This window comes from Tripterygium wilfordii, chromosome 22 (genome assembly GCF_013401445.1).
Source record: "Tripterygium wilfordii isolate XIE 37 chromosome 22, ASM1340144v1, whole genome shotgun sequence".
Classification (NCBI taxonomy): Eukaryota; Viridiplantae; Streptophyta; class Magnoliopsida; order Celastrales; family Celastraceae; genus Tripterygium; species Tripterygium wilfordii.
Genome location: NC_052253.1, coordinates 2182328 through 2199317, shown reverse-complemented (window position 1 = coordinate 2199317; position 16990 = coordinate 2182328). Strand labels below are relative to the sequence as shown.

Sequence of the window (16990 nt, the reverse complement as noted above, 5' to 3'; positions counted from 1 at the left end):
GTGCCGTTTTACTAAGGAATGGTGATACACACCGTTTTGATTCAGCAAAGATATTTCATCATATTTGTATTATTTTAATCTATTTTATTCATATGGTCAAATCAATTGACCGTTAATCGTCAACCTTCTGCTCCCGCTAAAACACATACCCGCCGTTGGTTGTCCATCAATTGCGTCCAGAAAACCAAATCAAGAACTGAAAACGAATCGATGGTTATTCATATCCATCACTTCTCCCCTACGTTTTATAAGTTTGTCAATTCTTTCAGCTTTTCTTTTATTTTCTTTTTCCTCTCTTTTTTTCTGTTCCTTCGGGCATCTGAAGCTCTCGCAGAATCGGGTTTTCCATATTGTGGGTGGGCATAACCAGAATTCGCATAGCGGCTTCCTAGTTGATGGTAAGATTCAAAGCACAAAGTTGAATGTCTTCGTTTTTTAATTTGATATCGAAAAAGAAATTACTTGTTTTTGTTTGATTGATTGATGTTTGTTTCCAGGAATCTTGTTTTTTATTAAATTTTGAGATGCTCTATATGTGTTTGATCATATTTCTCAATGAAAATTTTTTGTTGATTTAGGCATGTTTGATCGTTGAATTCTTCGTTTGTGATGCAAAAGTTGATGATCTGTGAAATTTTTTGAGGCACTTTAGTTTATTGAGTTTCTTGAAATTGAGATTCTCAGGAATCCAGAGAGACTGCCAGTTCCGGCAGATTGAGCTCCAGGCGGCGTCCATTGCATACATGTGGAGTCTCAGCGTTAGCTATTGCTGACCAAGCATACATAAAAGCACAAGATTTGAATGGGCCGATAGGTTCCATGGCTAAAAGGTTAGCCAAAATCGCCAAGTTTGTCGAACCATTGCTTTATGCCTTGCAGTATCAATCTCTAGCACTCTTGTCGTTTGTCGATGATCGTATATTAGCTGTTGAAAGCATTGTTGAGACAGTTTTTCCGCCATCAAAGTATGTGTTCAACAAGATTGACCAGTATGTAGAAATTGTGGAAATCTTGCCAGGAAAGTTTGATGATGCTACCAACAAAGCTTATATGGTTATTCACCAATTTCCATTGTTGGATTGGGCATTGCTCCGTGTCATTTCCTGGCTCAACTTTTGGATTTCTGTATTAACAGAAACTACTACCAAGGACAAGGAAATTATGGTCGATAAGAGCTGCAATGTTGAATCGGCGACTGTTGAAGCTGAGGCGGACCAAGAATACACCACAACCCTTGTTGCAATAGAAGATATGGAGGAATTTCCTCCCATTGCTGAAAGTCCACAACCTGAAGAAGCAGAGAGAGTTGATGTCACAGTCATGAAGAGCACATACAAGGAAGCATTAGAGATGGGGACAACTGAAAACAAAGAAAAAGAAGATCAAAAGGAGACGCACGTCCAACAATCTGATATCGGAGAGGAAAAAACCAACGAAGAAGGAGGAAGCGATAATGAAAGTGATGAAACTACTGGAAGCAAAGATGACATTCTAGAGCTTTTTGAGACTGCTTGGCAAAGGGAAGGAAAATCAGTGTCACGTTCTGTCTCTGATACATGATTGTCAAGTCACAGAGAGGAGTGGATGGCAAATGAAAGGGTACTTCTTTGTGATCTTTGAAGCATACATATATGGTTATGTATAGTAGAATATATATAGTCGAACATGTGACCCAGTGGTGCGACCTAGAGATCATCGGTTTGCATACATTGATAGTGGCACCAAGCACGGAAGTTGTTTACCTTTACCATATATAGTGAAAAATTTTAAGTCCAGCATACCAATAATATGTTGCTGTGTGAATATGTATTTACAAGTTTTGAATCTCTCCCTTGTTTTTTACTGTGCCTGAATTATTTTAGACAACCGAGCCAATCCTATACGATTTGCCTTTTGGACATTTGATGTGGGTCTAAACTCGGATGGGCCCTCTGAGTTCATATGTTTGACCAGAGAGAGATTCATCATTAGGCTATCACCCAAGTGGATTATCCCTTAATAAATATTCCAATACAAATGTGTGATCTTTTTACTTACACGACAAGTTAGTTGGATATGTGATTATGAGTGATACTTTATTACTAATCAGCTACATTTCCATCCCATCAATTAAGAGAACAAATTACCATCTCCAGCTCCATCCAACGGTCAGGATAATAGATATTAGATAATTCTTTTACCCATCCCAAGTCCAAATGATTTCTTTTTCAGGCCAATACATGCATGGAAATAGTTCAGAATTTAGGTCAATTGTTATAAACCAGAATAATCATTACCATGCCAAAAGGAAAAAATATAATCAAACCAACCCAAAAGGCAGCTTTACTTTCTTTCTTGTCCTGCAAAAGCAGATATTAAAAGAAAGAAAAAGAAAAAGAAAATTTAAAAGAAAAAGAAAAAGTTTATGCAGGTCCCCCACCAGCTGCCAGTTCCATAACTTTGCTTTCAAGACCATTCAACTAACTATCCAGATTGTTGTTGGAGTAACAACTCTAATATCCTCCAAGCAATGATCCTGTGTTTGTGTTGAAGAAAATTGGGTTTCAAGCTATGTGATGAATAAGAAGAGCATTTTGTTGAAGGCATGGGAGATTGTCTTTCCGTTCAGAAGAGGAAAGACCCAACAATGGAGCTTAATTGCTCTATCAGTTCACAGAAAGACAAAGTTCAAATTCAATCACCTATAAAGGGAAGGGCAATTGATGGGGAGGAGCACTTGATGGATGCAGTAAATTCCAAGCCACAGTCATCTCCATTGCCTTACAGAGACAGTTTCAAGGATCTGAGTATGATTCTGAATCATAAACATTGCTTTTTATATGTGTTTGAGTGCTTTTCTTTTGGGGATAAACCTAGAAAATTTGTCATTGAACCCAGATAGGGAAACAGTGCTTTCATGCTTTAAATTTCTCGATATTTATCATTTCCTTTCTTCAAACAAGGGGAGAGGGCCTTTCAGAATTGAATGCTTTAATCTTAGGAAAATTCATTAGTGATTCAATATTGTGACTTTATGAACAATGTTGCCAGTTCTGTGGTTATACCAATGATGATAATATGATGATGATGATAAAACATGCTATGATTCTGGTTCATCAGAAATATATATTAAATCTTGAGATAAATATTGCTTTTCTTAAGAAAGTAGAGTAACCTACACAATACTCTAACAATCAAGCAAAACCTTCAGTACACCTCTAGGGTAATGCAACTTTTGGTCATTAAAGTCTAAAAGAGTTGTCGATTTTCAACTCAATCACCAAATGTTCACATGTTTCAATTTGGGAACCCAAAATTGAAAAATGTTCTAATATGCACACACGAGCATATTTCTCATTGTTCGGACATATTTCTTATATTTATTTTTTATGCCATTGATTGTCCAAATAGTTGAAAATTTATCCAAGTCGAAACAATTTTCAACTTTGAGTTCTCAAGTTGAAACATTTAAACATTCGGTTACCGAGTCAAACCTCACCAACTTTTTTAATGACCAAAAGTTGCATTACCCCTACCCCTCTAGTTCAGATTCACGAAGAAGTTGTATTAACTATGTATGTGCCATAACTATTAGTGTTGGAAGAACATCAATTAAATATATCATTGATTCAAATTACATCTCTATTAACATATTGTGCAGCTAATAACGATGAACTGTATTTCGATTCGCAAGCTTGGATAGATTCTGACAATGAAGATTTCGTTAGCCTAAATGGTGGTAAGGTTACATGAATTTTTATTTATTTTTTCTAACGATTCATGTATCTTTCATCAATGGTTTTCCTACTCTGTATGTCTGCAGATTCTACTCCATCATATGAAAAAACTCCAGCTAAACAGAGCAGCTTACCAGGAAACACTCTGAGCGAAAGATCTGTGATCGTCAATAAGACTCCTAATTCCTCACCGGAACCCTCTCCAACGGATATGAAGAAGCAATTATTTGAATTTTTCCATGAAAAATCAAGCGATGATGACTCGGATAATGCCGATCAAAGTTTCAAAGTAGCAGTGGATGCCAAGCCTATCATCACTTGTTCATTCTCACCAAAATCTACAAACCCAAGTAGATGCGGATCCTTAGCAAACTCCTCTGTTTGCAATTTCAGAACAACTTCGAACAGAGGCTCAAATACTGGGAAAGTGAAATCGACGCAATCTTCGCAATGCTGCCTTTCAATTCCAAACTTGGTGCGGAGCCTGAGTGAGAGGAAAAAGAGGCAAACCTGACCCCCCATTGGTGGGTTGTAGGCCAAGCTAACATTATCTGCAAGTGTTTGGTTAGCTTTCTGCCTATGATTCTTTACAAGATATACATATATGATATTATGGCCAGTTCTCAGGTGCAGACGTCCGGGCAATAGTGGACCTTCGTAATATATAAAGTTATGGACATCCATGTTAGCAGACGCGTATAATATATTACTATTTATGTGATGATACCAAAAAAATGTATTGGAATCCTCATCTTCCAATACCCACAAATGCTTATGCCAAGCATTAGGTTTTCTGCATATTATGTGTGTATACTATATTTTTGTAGCTATCATCTTTGTTCAATTTCCTCTCTTGCCTTCATACTTGGTCTCCAGCTTATAAATTTTCAAAATTGGGAAGCTAGCCTGATGTATTTCCTAAACCATTTATGAAATTATTTTGACAATCTATATGAGAATTTTTCATCCAGCAACTCAATAGAGAAGTAATGGAAATCTGCATCTATCAGAATTCAGAAGTTCTTTGCTGTGCTTGTCTATCATGCTACAAAGATTGGATGAGTTGAGCAAATGGGAGATATACTTCATGCGGAATGTTTGCCAAGACTAGGATGAGTTGAGCGAATATGGTTGGACACACCATAATGGATGTGATTTTGGACACCAGGGACTAGTTAACCAAGAGATGGTCTCGAGGATTGCTCCACAAGAATATTGCTCTCAGTGAGAATCGAACATAGAGAGATTCACTGCTATACTATCATCTGTGATTTGCCAGTTGTATCAACGTTTAGGATTTTCTAGGGACATCTATCAACCCTGGATAAAGTAGGACTGCGGTAATATTATTGGCAATCCGCATTAAAATTTGACCAAAATCTATGAACATTTGATAAAACTTCTCAAGATCAACAGTAATCTCAGTCAGTAAATAAATTTACTACTGTTTTATCAAATGACAAAACTTCAACATGTGAAAAAATATGATTAACAAAATCAGCAAGATTTTTTAGATTTCTATCTCACCTCCCAAGCTCACATCTTCTGTCATTTCTGTGTCCTCCGCCATTATAATTTCCATATCCCTAATATCACGCTTCAACACAGTGCCAAGCCTAGCAATCACCTCGGTCTGTTGTTGTAAAACCTGCACAGGAGCAAAGATGCTTTGTTACTTTACATAAGCATGTAATACCAGATTGCTATTGCCGCTGGTAGAATAATCATCTTTACCATGAACCATGAGGACAATTTAAAAGATTTAATGGCAATTTTTCGAAACAAATATTGCAATATATTATTGTTTCTCTCATTTCCCTGGTAAAGGAGAAAGATGCAATATGCTTCATGAAAGCAATTATCACCACCTTATAAAAGCAATCACAACTCAACCTTAAATGTTTAAATGCTTACCTCCTGCATATTGGCGAGAGACTGATCATCAATTTTGGTTGACCCTGGAAGATAAACAGAACCACCACTAATAGCAGTTGCTTGTACACGAGATACAGTAAGCAGGTTCTGAACTCTCCTTGAAAGCTCTGCTCCAGATCCTTTCAGCTGCGACAACTCCGCTTGTTAGTAGAATTTGCTGATTATGTGCGCCAAGTACAAAGATTAAAGAAAAGAATATTGGACTTTTACCTGCCTGGTTATTGCAGCTAATTTCTCAGCCAATTCTGCTTCCCCTTTCATTAAGGGAAACCTGCAACCTTTATTCTCCAGTGCCTCAACTATTCTCATCACCTTTAGGGATGCAAAATAACAAAGAGAAATGCAAGTAAATTAGCTTTATATGCAAAAGTGAGTCACATTGGTAAATGTCAGCTTGATTAAAACAGACCCGCCCAACAATGGAAATTATACAGTGGTCAGTTAGCCATCTCTAGTAGATTATGAGTAGCTAGCATAAAGTAAGGAAACCACGAGTCAACAAGCAAAAGGGAAGGAAGAAATTAAAAATTAGGTCTCAAGCATAATAATAAGAAATTTGTTTTCCACAGATAGTAATTGTGTAGCTGTGACACATGGGCAAGCAGAAAGTTTCATGCTGTGTATGAAACATACCCCCTAGTTTACAGAAAAAATTTATTAATATAGGATACTACTATTCTCACCCTTAATAAGCGCCTCTGAAGACTTTGCTCCTTCTGTCTCAATCTCTCAATCCAAGGAAGAGTGTCTGCCTGAAAATGTCTTTGGAGCTGCCAAGAATGTTGTGTATCAGAGGCAAATTAAGAAAAAGTAACTCTTCTTTTTTAGCAAAAGAAAAAAACAACTATGAAGATAATCCATGACAGAAATACCATTTTCACATTGCTTTGTGTCGTTCTCAATCTCTCGGCATCTGAAAGAATAACTTCATCTTGGATCTGCAATACAAAATAGAAGTCCAATTACCCCAGGCCACTAATACAGATAGTAACCAGTAAGGCACTATATTCCTAACAAGATACAGCATTGACTGCAACAACATTCCTTCCTTCCAACTTAGTCAGGCAACATTACATCCCCAGTTACCCTAGGCCCTAACACATTTGAATGCAACAACATTCCTTCCTCCCAAATTTGTCGAGGGAAAAAAATGCAGCTCCTGAAGTTAAGGCCACATTGAGAGCCTGAAAACATTGTTTCTAGCCCCATTGGTGTTTGTTTCAGTGTACCACTCCCTTCAACATATCAAACACATTGTACTTTGTACTTCTTAAAAGTTCCATGATTTTCTCTCAAATTTTCAGTATTAAAAGCCCAGTTCGTCCAATTTGTATTTCCAAATACCAAAAACCTATGGCAAATTGGTTCCTAGAAATGCCATATCAAGATTTTGAATCTCTCTTTTCTCAATCCACAAAGTCCTATCAGTGCATATGAGCCATTTTTAGAGGAAAATCAAATGGTTATGTATAACTAGTTAACTACCTATTTTCTGTGCCAAGTAAATCACCAACGGCTTCTGTGTCTCACAGTCACAGAGTCACAGTTTCAACAGGTTTCAGAAACAAAAAAAAATTGACCCTCAAATTTCTACATCCAGGATTCCAAATTCGATATACATGAACTTTAATTCAGAAAAACTACCTTCAGGCGCTGTGAGAGATCCTTGAAACCCTGAACAAGCTGTGGCCAAAGACGTTCCCGATCTGTACTATCCATACCTTCCAGTTTTGCCATAGCCTCTGCCCACATGATCTAGAAATGCAAGCTATTCTCTATAATTAGTCTAATTAAAAAACTTCTCGATGAAAGTAAAACATGCTTTAAAGGAAAACACACAGAACAAACTATACCCAACAATCAAAGATAGAGCAATGAACCAGTAAACTCACATCTGATACGCCAGCAGGCTTCACCCTATACTGCGGCTCAGTGACACTGAACAACAAATGCTGCAATATCAACACACCATTTAAACCTCCAATAGTCCAATATGTTGTTCGGTTGTATATCATTCTGAATCCTAGATATTGCACTAGTTAATTCCCCGCAGAAACAAAGATAACACAACAGAAACGCAAAAACCTCATTTTCTTTATCAAAATAAAATGCTCACTGATTTACTTTTACTGCCTGAGAACGATAGCACATTCAAAGTCAGGAATTGGAAAACGCACCTTAAAGGCATACTTAGGGTTTCCAGGCTCGTCCTTGTACGCATCAACAATTGCCTAGCATTGGTTCCAAAAACGCAGAGAAAATAAAATAAGTCTAAAGGTAAACAACACCATTGCACAACCTATCACCGTGGGCGCGTGGGAGAGATAGTCAATATGTACGCAGACCATACACATATTATGTGGGGAGACTCTTTCCAAGAATTCAACCTATGAACCTATGAACTCTAACTCTAGGTTGCAACTCTACCATGGGCCAAAAGCAGAACTAGTTTAGGGTTTTAACACAACAAAACGAAACAAGTTACAAGGAAACGCACTTGAATGTCGCGATCGGCGAGAGAGAAAGGAAGGGGCGCCACAGGTGCCATCTGAGTGGTCAATTGCGCATTGGGGAAGGGCGTCGTTTGCGGCGCGGCAATTGGAGTCTGGAATCCAAAGCCAGTGGACGGCTGCTGAAACAGCGAAGTCTGCTGCTGCGGCGTTTGTGACGCGAATGGCGTAGAAAAGAGAGACGAGCCAAAACCAGTAGCGAAAGCCGGGGTCGACGGGGTTCCAAAGCCTGGGGTCGAAGACGGAGTGCCGAAACCCGGCGTAGAGGACGGAGTACCAAAAGCCGGTGTCGATGACGGAGTACCAAAAGCCGGTGTCGACAACGGAGTCCCGAATGCAGGGGTGGACGAGGGAGTACCGAAGGCCGGAGTAGAAGATTGAGCGCCGAACATTGTGAAAGACACAGTCGCACAGATGAGAAAGGAAAGATTGGCGCATCTAAAGTACTTTCAAAACCTTTTTAGGGAGATGGCTCCATTCTTGGGTTTTTGGTATTTACAGTGCGTTGCAGCTCAGGTGTTTGATTATTTGCCTCTTCCACTAGCAGAAATTTCAATGCGTCTGAACTGAAGGCCCAGCGCGTGTTAAATGGTAAGAGACTTGGGCAATTGGGCCCCCGGAGTCGGTTCTTAGTTTCCTTTTAACGATGTAATATTAATAATTGATTTTCATGCTGATTGTTATTTTGTTGTCGTTCAGGGATCAAGTTGCAACGCGACATTAGTTTAGGGGGTGATTTTACATTTTACCCAAAAAAGGGATAGAACGACCACGCGCTGCTCGTGTCCTCTCAATTCTATCAGTCAGGGCAAAAGCAATGGTAAAGTGTTGTTGGGCCAACAAAGATGTTATCCTTTGCTGATGTGGTTGTATTGTAAAATGTGTTTTGTTTATGTGGTTGTATTGGGATAAGTGTTTTATTGATGTGGATGTATTGATATTTGATGTAGTTTTGTTGTGTATAATATGGAAGAATGAAATGTTGTTGGCTTTCATGTTGGGTGGGAAGAGAAATTATATAGAAATTTGTGTTTTGTTGATGTAGTTGTATTGAAATATGTGTTTTGTTGATGTGACTGTATTAGAATACGTATTTGACTTGATTTTTTGTGTAATAAAGGTGAGACCGGGTCAACATTTTTATTGGCCCAATAAATAAGAAACCATTGCATTTGCCCTCATTCAGTCCTCTTCTCACCGCTGTGCCTTTTAACCGCGAATCGTCCAATAAGGAATGAGAACCTAACTGCCTTGCGTTTAACACTGTAAATGCCGAGGCAATGCCATAACCATAAAAGAGAATGAAGAACACCCATTCACGGAATGTGGTTACCTGTACATACTACATACGATGGTGGACTCCCAACTTGTTTTGTGAGGTCTTTTATGGTGCAAATATTACTGGTTTCTTTCATGACAGCTGAATCCTCGGAATTTGCAATGATACTAGTTTATCTTCCAGAAGCATTCGCAGAATTTCCAATGAGACTAGTTTATCTTCGAGAAGCATTCGCGATTATAGATCTTAGCTGAAATCAAAAACCATCGGCAGTTATCATAGAGAAAAAAGTTGAACTGGGTGTATTGGTACTTGATCAAAGTGTCAATATTGCAGTCATAGCATGCCTTGAGCAGATCTTGGCGCTTGCTACTTGATCAAAATGAGCACGCACACTAAGCATAAGACCTAAATCTTGATTGTGAAGAAGAGGAACAGTATAATCCAAAAACCAAATCAATTACATGCCAAATTTACAAACGATACACTAGAAAGACAATCTAATGCGGCCACAGCAGCTTTCAGGAATAACACCAGAATCTTTAGCGGAAAAGTGGTACCACAAGAACTAAAAAGTTGAACATCAGGATTTCAAATGATGTTCGGAATACAAACTATGACCCAAACATCAGGATCAAATGATGGCATGTGAACAGATGGGTTTTACATTTAGTTCTCCAGTAACATAACCAACAGCAGACGAACCATACGCAACATATCTCTCTTGCGTTAATCCTTTAGACTCAGTAAATGAAGATTTATCATTATTCATTATTCATAAATAATATCATATATTTGATATATGCATCTTTGCACAACCAGAGATGACAGTCGTGTATGCAAGCCGTTTACAATCCCCAAGGTTTTCATCACAAAAGGTTTTCACTAGTTGCCAAAAGAGGATGGATAGAATTCTCTTAAACAGCAAAATGACTCCAAGGTTTCAACTTTCAAAACATACAAAGGTTGAAAGATATATCTAAACTAAATATCAAATGTCATATTAGAAGCATATGCATTGATTTTTCCATAGAAAACACGCTAGCTTGAGAACTAAATCAAGCTACTTCATGATATCCATGTAATGAAAAGATTGACCCTATAAATTAGATCAACAGTAAAGTGATAATTACATAAGGAAGCTATTTTATTTCGCTTTTGTTCTTTTATAAATTTTCCAGTAAGACAAAGACTAGTGAAGAAACATCAAAAGAAACAGAAAAATCAACAAGAACAGCAGCACGACTGGAAAATATAACAGATTGAAACCAAGAATTTCTTTCAATCATCATTGCTTGAATGTTCAGAATATATGGAAAATAAGTTAACTGTTCATATCAATTCACTGAGAAACACATGAACAACACCATTAGCAGAGACTGTGACCTAAGAAAGAACGAATATTAGGATCAATCAAAAAATTGACCTATTTCTTAGCAGATTTCTTCTTTGCACTCACAGCTTTCTGCGGCTTGGGATGCTTCTCAGCCTCACTGGAGTCCAACCAATTGAGTTGGTGGCGATTGAAGAAAGGCCAATTGGGGACCGTAATCAATGTGGTGAGCACCACACCACCAGCGTATATTACAATCATCAATTGAAACGATCCCGTCACGTAACCTGACACAAGCGCCACCACAGCGAACGTCAACAGAATTATCTGCATCAGCTGCTCCGATAGCTTTTGCCCTTGCCAATCCATCTCCGCACAAAATTATCGCTCAATCACATAAATTGTTAAACCCTAAACCGGAAAACGAAGTCGAAAAACAAAGTTTCACAAAAATGAGACACTCGAAATCAAGAACAGATATCTAATCGCTTCATTTGGATGCAGATTTAAGCAACAAATTTAACTGATTCATAATTGGATTTCTCAAGGAGAACCAAACATCGGACATGGAGCACTATAATCGCACCAAAAAGCACGAAATCAGAGTGACGAATCATTACGGCGATCGAGGAGAATAGAGAATCAACTTACCGAGAAAATTTAAAAGATCGTCGAAGATACAGAGACAAAGCCCGCGACGGAGGAGTTGATGGTTGTGAACTGTGAAGTCGTAGAAGCAGAAGTAACGCAGTCTTCATGGTTCTAACCCTTGCTAAAACACAATTACTTCAAAAATTTAGGGCCCGGCCCGCACACTGTGACCAAATAGGCCGAGTCGGACCACGAACGCATCTGGCCACTCGTGGGCCGTTCCTTTCCGGACCGGACCGGCTCACTTACAACATTAGAAAGTTAAAATTTTTAAAAATCAAAAACGTTTTTTATTCACATAATTCTTATTCGAATTTTTTTTCAAACTAATACTATGAGAGCAAGTATTCCTCAATATAACACTGAGAAGAAAATATTTCCTTATATAACACCTGATTAGTGAGTTTTTTACAATGATGTAATTGTTTTTTCAACAATCACTCCAATAACAATGGCGTCATAAAGTGACGCCAACGTTATTGACGTGATCTTTATTCTTGTGTTTTGCCCGACCATTCTCCTATGTCTCTCTTGATACACTACAAAACCCATTTGAGTAAGGTAGAAGCAGTTGAGGGGTATGAAGCTGGAGGATCATTACGGATGACACCATATGGACCCATAAATTTTGATCCCCTCCTTGCCAACACCACCAAAGAAATCAGAATTTTTGATTGAGCAACATCAAAACCCATCATCTACTACAACAGCAAAACCCCATCATCGTTGTTATTTTTGCTCCCAATCCAAATACTCCTCCCTAATCGATGACCTGCGCAGCATAAATGGGTATTCTGAAATAAAGAGAAAGTCCTCTCTGGTTTGTGATTGTTAGAACTGAGTAGATCTAGGCTTGGATGTGTTGAAAATCTTGACTTCATGGCTGAGTAGATCTAGGCTTGAGTTCTTGATACGATTTGGGTTTCACAAGTGATGATCAGATCCTTCAAGCGCTTGGAGTAGGAACCCTCTAGAAAGATTGATTTCGGTACCACAAACATGGGCAAAGATCTTTTATCGGATCCGTGAAGGACACAAAGTGACGGAGAACCAGAATGACTTATCAAAGATCTAAAAGTGATGTCATTGAGAACGACGTCACTCAATCTTTTTTAAGTAACGTCATTGTTCATGACGTGATTAAAGTCTAACACTAGTCACGTCAGTAGCAACAACGTGACTATGCAAAAAACAAACACGTCAATACGAATGACGTGATTGTAAAAAACTTTCAATAATCATGTCGGTGTAAATGGAGTGTAGTGCTAAATTGAGAAATATTTTCATCCCAGTGTTATATTGGGAAATACTTGTTGTGAGAGTGTTACTTTGGAGAAAAAACTCATTCTTATTCGTGAGGAAAAGAAAAAAGGCATAATAAATCATTATTGCAGGGACTGTTGGAATTAACTCCCAATTATTACTCCTCATTTTTGCCTTCTACAATATAACAGTAAACGGACAATTCAGTTGGTGCGAGCAACGGCAGAGCTCAGCCTCTCTGCGAGGGAGATGTGAAAATATGAGAAAGCACCGCTAGATCTGCAGAAAAAATGTATGGAAACGTCATAGCCTCTCTCATATTTGCCTTCCTCCTTTTGATTTCATGCTCAGTTTACATCGGCACCGTCGATCTTAGACCGTACTTCTTCCCTCTGCTACAGTCACCGCCGTATGCACGCACTCTCTGTGCAAACGGACAGCCTCTCCGGGTCTACATGTATGAACTCCCGAGGAGGTTCCATGTCGGGATGATTGATCGCCGAAGCCCTGACGACAAACCGGTTACTGCTGTGAATTTGCCTCCCTGGCCATCGAATTGGGGGCTGAAGAAGCAACACAGTGTGGAATACTGGTTAATGGCGTCGCTCTTTTATGAAGGTGGTGGAGAGGAGAGAGAGGCGGTTAGGGTTATGGATCCAGAAAGCGCTGATGCATTCTTCGTGCCGTTTTTCTCGTCGCTGAGTTTTAATAGTCACGGGCATACCATGACAGATCCGGAGACGGAAATTGATCGCCAATTGCAGGTACTTAATTGATTCATTGTATTGGTGGTGAGTTTCTTTTTGGTTAGTTGTAATTTGGTTACTGCACTTTGTGCGAGACAGTGATATGATTATGGAGAACTATTGGTGGCATTGAAATCTGTTGTTCAAGGCATTGGATTAGTTTTTTTGAGTTTGAAATGCTTTCTTCCCCTTTTTTTTGGTTGAATTCGTTTTGTGTTAGGCTGTTTGCCGTCTATGGAAATTCTGAACATTTTTTAAGCATAAACAAGTAACCAACATGGTTTAGTATTATGTCCACATATAATCTCTTAAATGACTATTTGGAACAAACTGGATTTCTGAATCTCATTTTGGATATTCCCTTCATTCCTTGGATTGGATTAGCTGAACAACAGAATTCCATCATCTTTGCCTTTTGCGACTGTAGAGCCTTATTTTGGCTCATATAGGTGGATGCGAGTTGGTGAGATCTGATATGGACTAAATTTAGAAATTCAGGATTGCAAGTAAGAACTATCTATATAAATGAAAATGATGTGGTCGAAGACATTAAATTAGTTTCGGTGAGTTCAAAATGCTGCCTCCTTTTGACTTCTCATTTTTTGGGATTTCTTTTGTGCTTCTTTATCTTAGGAAATCCAGAACATTTGGGAAGGGGAGGAAAGCAACCAAGAGTATTTTGGCCGTTCTTTTTTCACAGATGATCTATTAAAATCAAATTCAATTTTGCTTCTCCTCTTTTGTTAGTCTCCTCGGAATGTATGTTAAATATAGTCTAATAATTTTACCTTACTTGACAGTGGGACCTTTTCTGGCGTATAGTGAGATGGGAATTGTGTGAATCTCAATGAGGTTAAAATTTAGAAATTATGGACTGCATGTGTGAAGAACACATGTGCTCATGGATTATGAAAAATCAACAATTCGTACCTTCTTCAATTTTAACGAGGTCAAGTTGTGATTGAGAATACTTCCAAGAGTTCGTAGGAGTGGGAGGGCAAGAGTGGGTGTTTCTCATCAAGATCTTTTTTGGGCAAGAAAACAAGAACTTTTGTGTGAAGTATATAGCTCTTAATGTCATCAGCTGCAGCCTTAGGATGTTCTTGCCACATATTTCACCTAAGATTTGTCTCTTGAGGCTTACTTCCCTCTATCACTCTTCAAATCATCTTTCAAGTAGAATACCAACATCTTCTTGAACAAATCCAGCTTTGTGCAAGCTACTCTATGCTAAACTCAAATTCTGCAGTTTGGCTCAATCCTTTGCTTTGAGTGGAGACTGAGCATGGTGATAATTGGCTGATAGCTGTCTGTATTGGCTTTTTTATTTTCATTTTCTATTAGGACTTAGGAGTCCATCAGGAGAGAGAGCATAAATTTATATGGGTGGGTATGATGTGGACCAGGGCACTGTGGACATGGTGATGTGGAGTAGTTCCATTCTAACTGTGGTGGATAATTCATAATTGTGGTTAACAGTATCAATTGTAATTAACCCTTTAATTACTTAAATCCAGCCTTTAGTGCTGTCTACTTTTAGCATTTTTGTTACCCCTCACAAATCAAGATGTTCAAAATGCTACAATCTCAACATGATATCTTTGTCTGAAGTTCTGTTGTTAGTTGCAGTTGAATATGGGTTTCTTCTGATTTCAGGTTGATTTAGTGGAATTTTTGCACAAATCTACATACTGGCAGCGATCTGGAGGCAGAGATCATGTCATTCCCATGACACATCCAAATGCTTTCAGATTTCTACGGGACCAGGTGAATGCATCTATTTTCTTTGTTGTAGATTTTGGTCGCTATCCAAGGAACATGTCAAACCTCAGCAAAGATGTGGTATCACCTTATGTACACGTTGTGGAGTCCTTCATAGACGATGACCTTCCTGATCCATTTGAGTCTCGTACCACGCTTCTTTTCTTCCGAGGGAATACTGTCAGGAAGGATGTATGTTTTTAAGTTGGATACTTTCATATTCATATTAAAACCCTCCGTCTAGATTAAGCATTGATCAACAAGGGTTTTGCTTGTTCCAGGGGGGCATAGTTCGGGCTAAATTGACCAAGATATTATCTGGTTATGATGATGTTCATTATGAGAGGAGCTCTGCAACATCGGAAACAATAAAAGCGGTATGTAGTAAAGTTATACAGGCGGTTCAAAATTATTTTTATTGGACATCTAGTCCCTCCCCCCCCTAGAATAAATCTTTTTTGATGTTCACATTGCATTGTTATCAAGCGCTTGATCATTTCTATTCTGTTGTCATATTTTACATCCTTTCTCGAGGAAAAAAAAAAGGAGAAAAAAATTCCTAGTGGGATCTGTGAGTTGTCCAAAGGAACAAAATATTGTCTTTTGCACCAGGATAGGAGTCTTATTTATTTCATGAGTGGTCTGGACCTCCAAATCAATTGATATATGTATATATTGAAGTATTTTGAGTAAAGTCTTCCCTAACTCATTTGTTCTCTTGTATTATATGCCAGTCTACACAAGGAATGCGCTCATCAAAGTTCTGCCTAAACCCTGCTGGAGACACCCCTTCATCTTGCCGTCTATTTGATTCTATAGTTAGTCACTGTGTCCCTGTTATCGTGAGTGATAGAATTGAGCTCCCTTATGAGGATGAAATCGACTACAAACAGTTCTCAGTTTTCTTCTCTGTTAAGGAGGCAGAGGAACCTGGGTACATTGTCAATCAGCTCCGGAAATTTCCAAAGGAGAGATGGATTGAAATGTGGAGACGTCTTAAGAATATCTCCCATCACTACGAATTTCAATATCCACCGAAAAAAGAAGATGCTGTTGATATGCTATGGAGACAGGTAAAGCACAAGCTTCCTTGGGTCGAACTTTCTATTCATAGAAGCCAGCGATTGAAAGTCCCAGACTGGTGGAGGAGATGATCTCTTGAACTGGCTTACGTGACGTCGTACATTCACAACCTTATCCAACCTTTTCATACTGACAACCTATGAGGGGAACCATGAGAGGTGGTTATAACCCCAAACAGAACTTCAACCAGCTTTTCTGATTCATTTCATCTTAAATTTGATTTTACCCTTTCTTCCATTCCACCTCCTTTATCAATACGGCGAATCAGATTCTTCGATAGTTACAAATACCTCAATCCCATCATCTTCTCTGTACCATAGTTACTGATCCTTTTCCTTTCTTTTAGAAGGGTGCTCAACTGAGTTCTTGATAATGCAATGGCATCCTCGGCTGTTTACGCAGAGAGTTTAGAGAGGAGTTGCTTTTAATCAGCTGTTTATCTTCTCTCTTCTTTTTTCCACAAAGTTTACTCAATAGACAAGTCATCAAATACAGAAAACTCTAGAGCAGCTAACCCTTGTCTTTCTACTTGGCTTATGTTTCATATGAATGGCAATTGCTTTTGCTGCTATGTTCTTGCCAAGCCGTTTCAAACAGAAGTTTTTGCTCAGTTGTATGCAAGTGGTGTGTTTATGGATCTCAATGTGAATGCTGTAAGTCTTCAAACATTCACTACCTTTCAAAATTTAAAAATCCGGATTTTTTTTTACGTT

General features: G+C 38.5%; 5 protein-coding genes across 8 annotated transcripts; 3 read left to right on the top strand and 2 right to left on the bottom strand.

Moving 5' to 3' along the window:
* Positions 1-126: 126 nt before the first annotated feature.
* Positions 127-1824, top strand: LOC119992004. Its single transcript, XM_038838579.1, has 2 exons — positions 127-398; positions 685-1824. Exons 1-2 carry the CDS (start codon positions 396-398, stop codon positions 1558-1560), a joined length of 879 nt encoding a protein of 292 aa, XP_038694507.1. The 5' UTR covers positions 127-395; the 3' UTR covers positions 1561-1824.
* Positions 1825-2386: 562 nt separating this feature from the next.
* Positions 2387-4959, top strand: LOC119990487 (uncharacterized protein At3g27210-like). The gene is made up of 3 exons (XM_038836427.1): positions 2387-2786; positions 3641-3718; positions 3803-4959. Exons 1-3 carry the CDS (start codon positions 2585-2587, stop codon positions 4228-4230), a joined length of 708 nt encoding a protein of 235 aa, XP_038692355.1. The 5' UTR covers positions 2387-2584; the 3' UTR covers positions 4231-4959.
* Positions 4960-5084: 125 nt separating this feature from the next.
* Positions 5085-8706, bottom strand: LOC119990486 (nuclear pore complex protein NUP54-like). Its single transcript, XM_038836426.1, has 9 exons — positions 8149-8706; positions 7829-7882; positions 7544-7603; positions 7296-7406; positions 6524-6589; positions 6335-6421; positions 5862-5963; positions 5631-5777; positions 5085-5364 (listed from the first exon to the last, which is right to left on the bottom strand). The coding sequence occupies exons 1-9, from the start codon at positions 8551-8553 to the stop codon at positions 5227-5229; spliced, it is 1170 nt and encodes a 389-aa protein (XP_038692354.1). The 5' UTR covers positions 8554-8706; the 3' UTR covers positions 5085-5226.
* Positions 8707-9416: 710 nt separating this feature from the next.
* On the bottom strand, positions 9417-11552 carry LOC119990797 (probable signal peptidase complex subunit 1). 3 transcript variants are annotated; one of them, XM_038836899.1, is made up of 3 exons: positions 11425-11552; positions 10867-11184; positions 9417-9690 (listed from the first exon to the last, which is right to left on the bottom strand). In XM_038836899.1, the coding sequence occupies exon 2, from the start codon at positions 11140-11142 to the stop codon at positions 10867-10869; it is 276 nt and encodes a 91-aa protein (XP_038692827.1). In that variant the 5' UTR covers positions 11143-11184; positions 11425-11552; the 3' UTR covers positions 9417-9690. The 3 variants fall into 3 exon arrangements, with proteins under 3 accessions (XP_038692827.1, XP_038692829.1, XP_038692828.1); XM_038836901.1 differs by lacking the exon at positions 9417-9690 and adding an exon at positions 9839-9854; XM_038836900.1 differs by lacking the exon at positions 9417-9690 and adding an exon at positions 9881-10175.
* A 1260-nt stretch (positions 11553-12812) lies between these two features.
* On the top strand, positions 12813-16914 carry LOC119992107 (probable arabinosyltransferase ARAD1). 2 transcript variants are annotated; one of them, XM_038838735.1, is made up of 5 exons: positions 12814-12979; positions 13089-13451; positions 15090-15386; positions 15476-15571; positions 15929-16914. In XM_038838735.1, exons 2-5 carry the CDS (start codon positions 13143-13145, stop codon positions 16346-16348), a joined length of 1122 nt encoding a protein of 373 aa, XP_038694663.1. In that variant the 5' UTR covers positions 12814-12979; positions 13089-13142; the 3' UTR covers positions 16349-16914. The 2 variants fall into 2 exon arrangements, with proteins under 2 accessions (XP_038694662.1, XP_038694663.1); XM_038838734.1 differs by having other exon boundaries at positions 12813-13451.
* Positions 16915-16990: the final 76 nt, after the last annotated feature.

Excerpts from the sequence above, each read along its gene's own strand:
- LOC119990797 (XM_038836899.1), bottom strand. The coding sequence starts at position 11,142 with ATGGATTGGCAAGGGCAAAAGCTATCGGAGCAGCTGATGCAGATAATT.
- LOC119992107 (XM_038838734.1), top strand. The coding sequence starts at position 12,978 with ATGTATGGAAACGTCATAGCCTCTCTCATATTTGCCTTCCTCCTTTTG. Across the intron at positions 13,452-15,089 it reads AAATTGATCGCCAATTGCAG|GTTGATTTAGTGGAATTTTT; the intron begins GTACTTAATTGA and ends TTCTGATTTCAG. Across the intron at positions 15,572-15,928 it reads CATCGGAAACAATAAAAGCG|TCTACACAAGGAATGCGCTC; the intron begins GTATGTAGTAAA and ends ATTATATGCCAG.
- LOC119990486 (XM_038836426.1), bottom strand. The coding sequence starts at position 8,553 with ATGTTCGGCGCTCAATCTTCTACTCCGGCCTTCGGTACTCCCTCGTCC. Across the intron at positions 7,883-8,148 it reads TCGCCGATCGCGACATTCAA|GCAATTGTTGATGCGTACAA; the intron begins GTGCGTTTCCTT and ends AACCAATGCTAG. Across the intron at positions 6,422-6,523 it reads CACAAAGCAATGTGAAAATG|CTCCAAAGACATTTTCAGGC; the intron begins GTATTTCTGTCA and ends CATTCTTGGCAG.
- LOC119990487 (XM_038836427.1), top strand. The coding sequence starts at position 2,585 with ATGGGAGATTGTCTTTCCGTTCAGAAGAGGAAAGACCCAACAATGGAG. Across the intron at positions 2,787-3,640 it reads AGACAGTTTCAAGGATCTGA|CTAATAACGATGAACTGTAT; the intron begins GTATGATTCTGA and ends CATATTGTGCAG. Across the intron at positions 3,719-3,802 it reads TTTCGTTAGCCTAAATGGTG|ATTCTACTCCATCATATGAA; the intron begins GTAAGGTTACAT and ends GTATGTCTGCAG.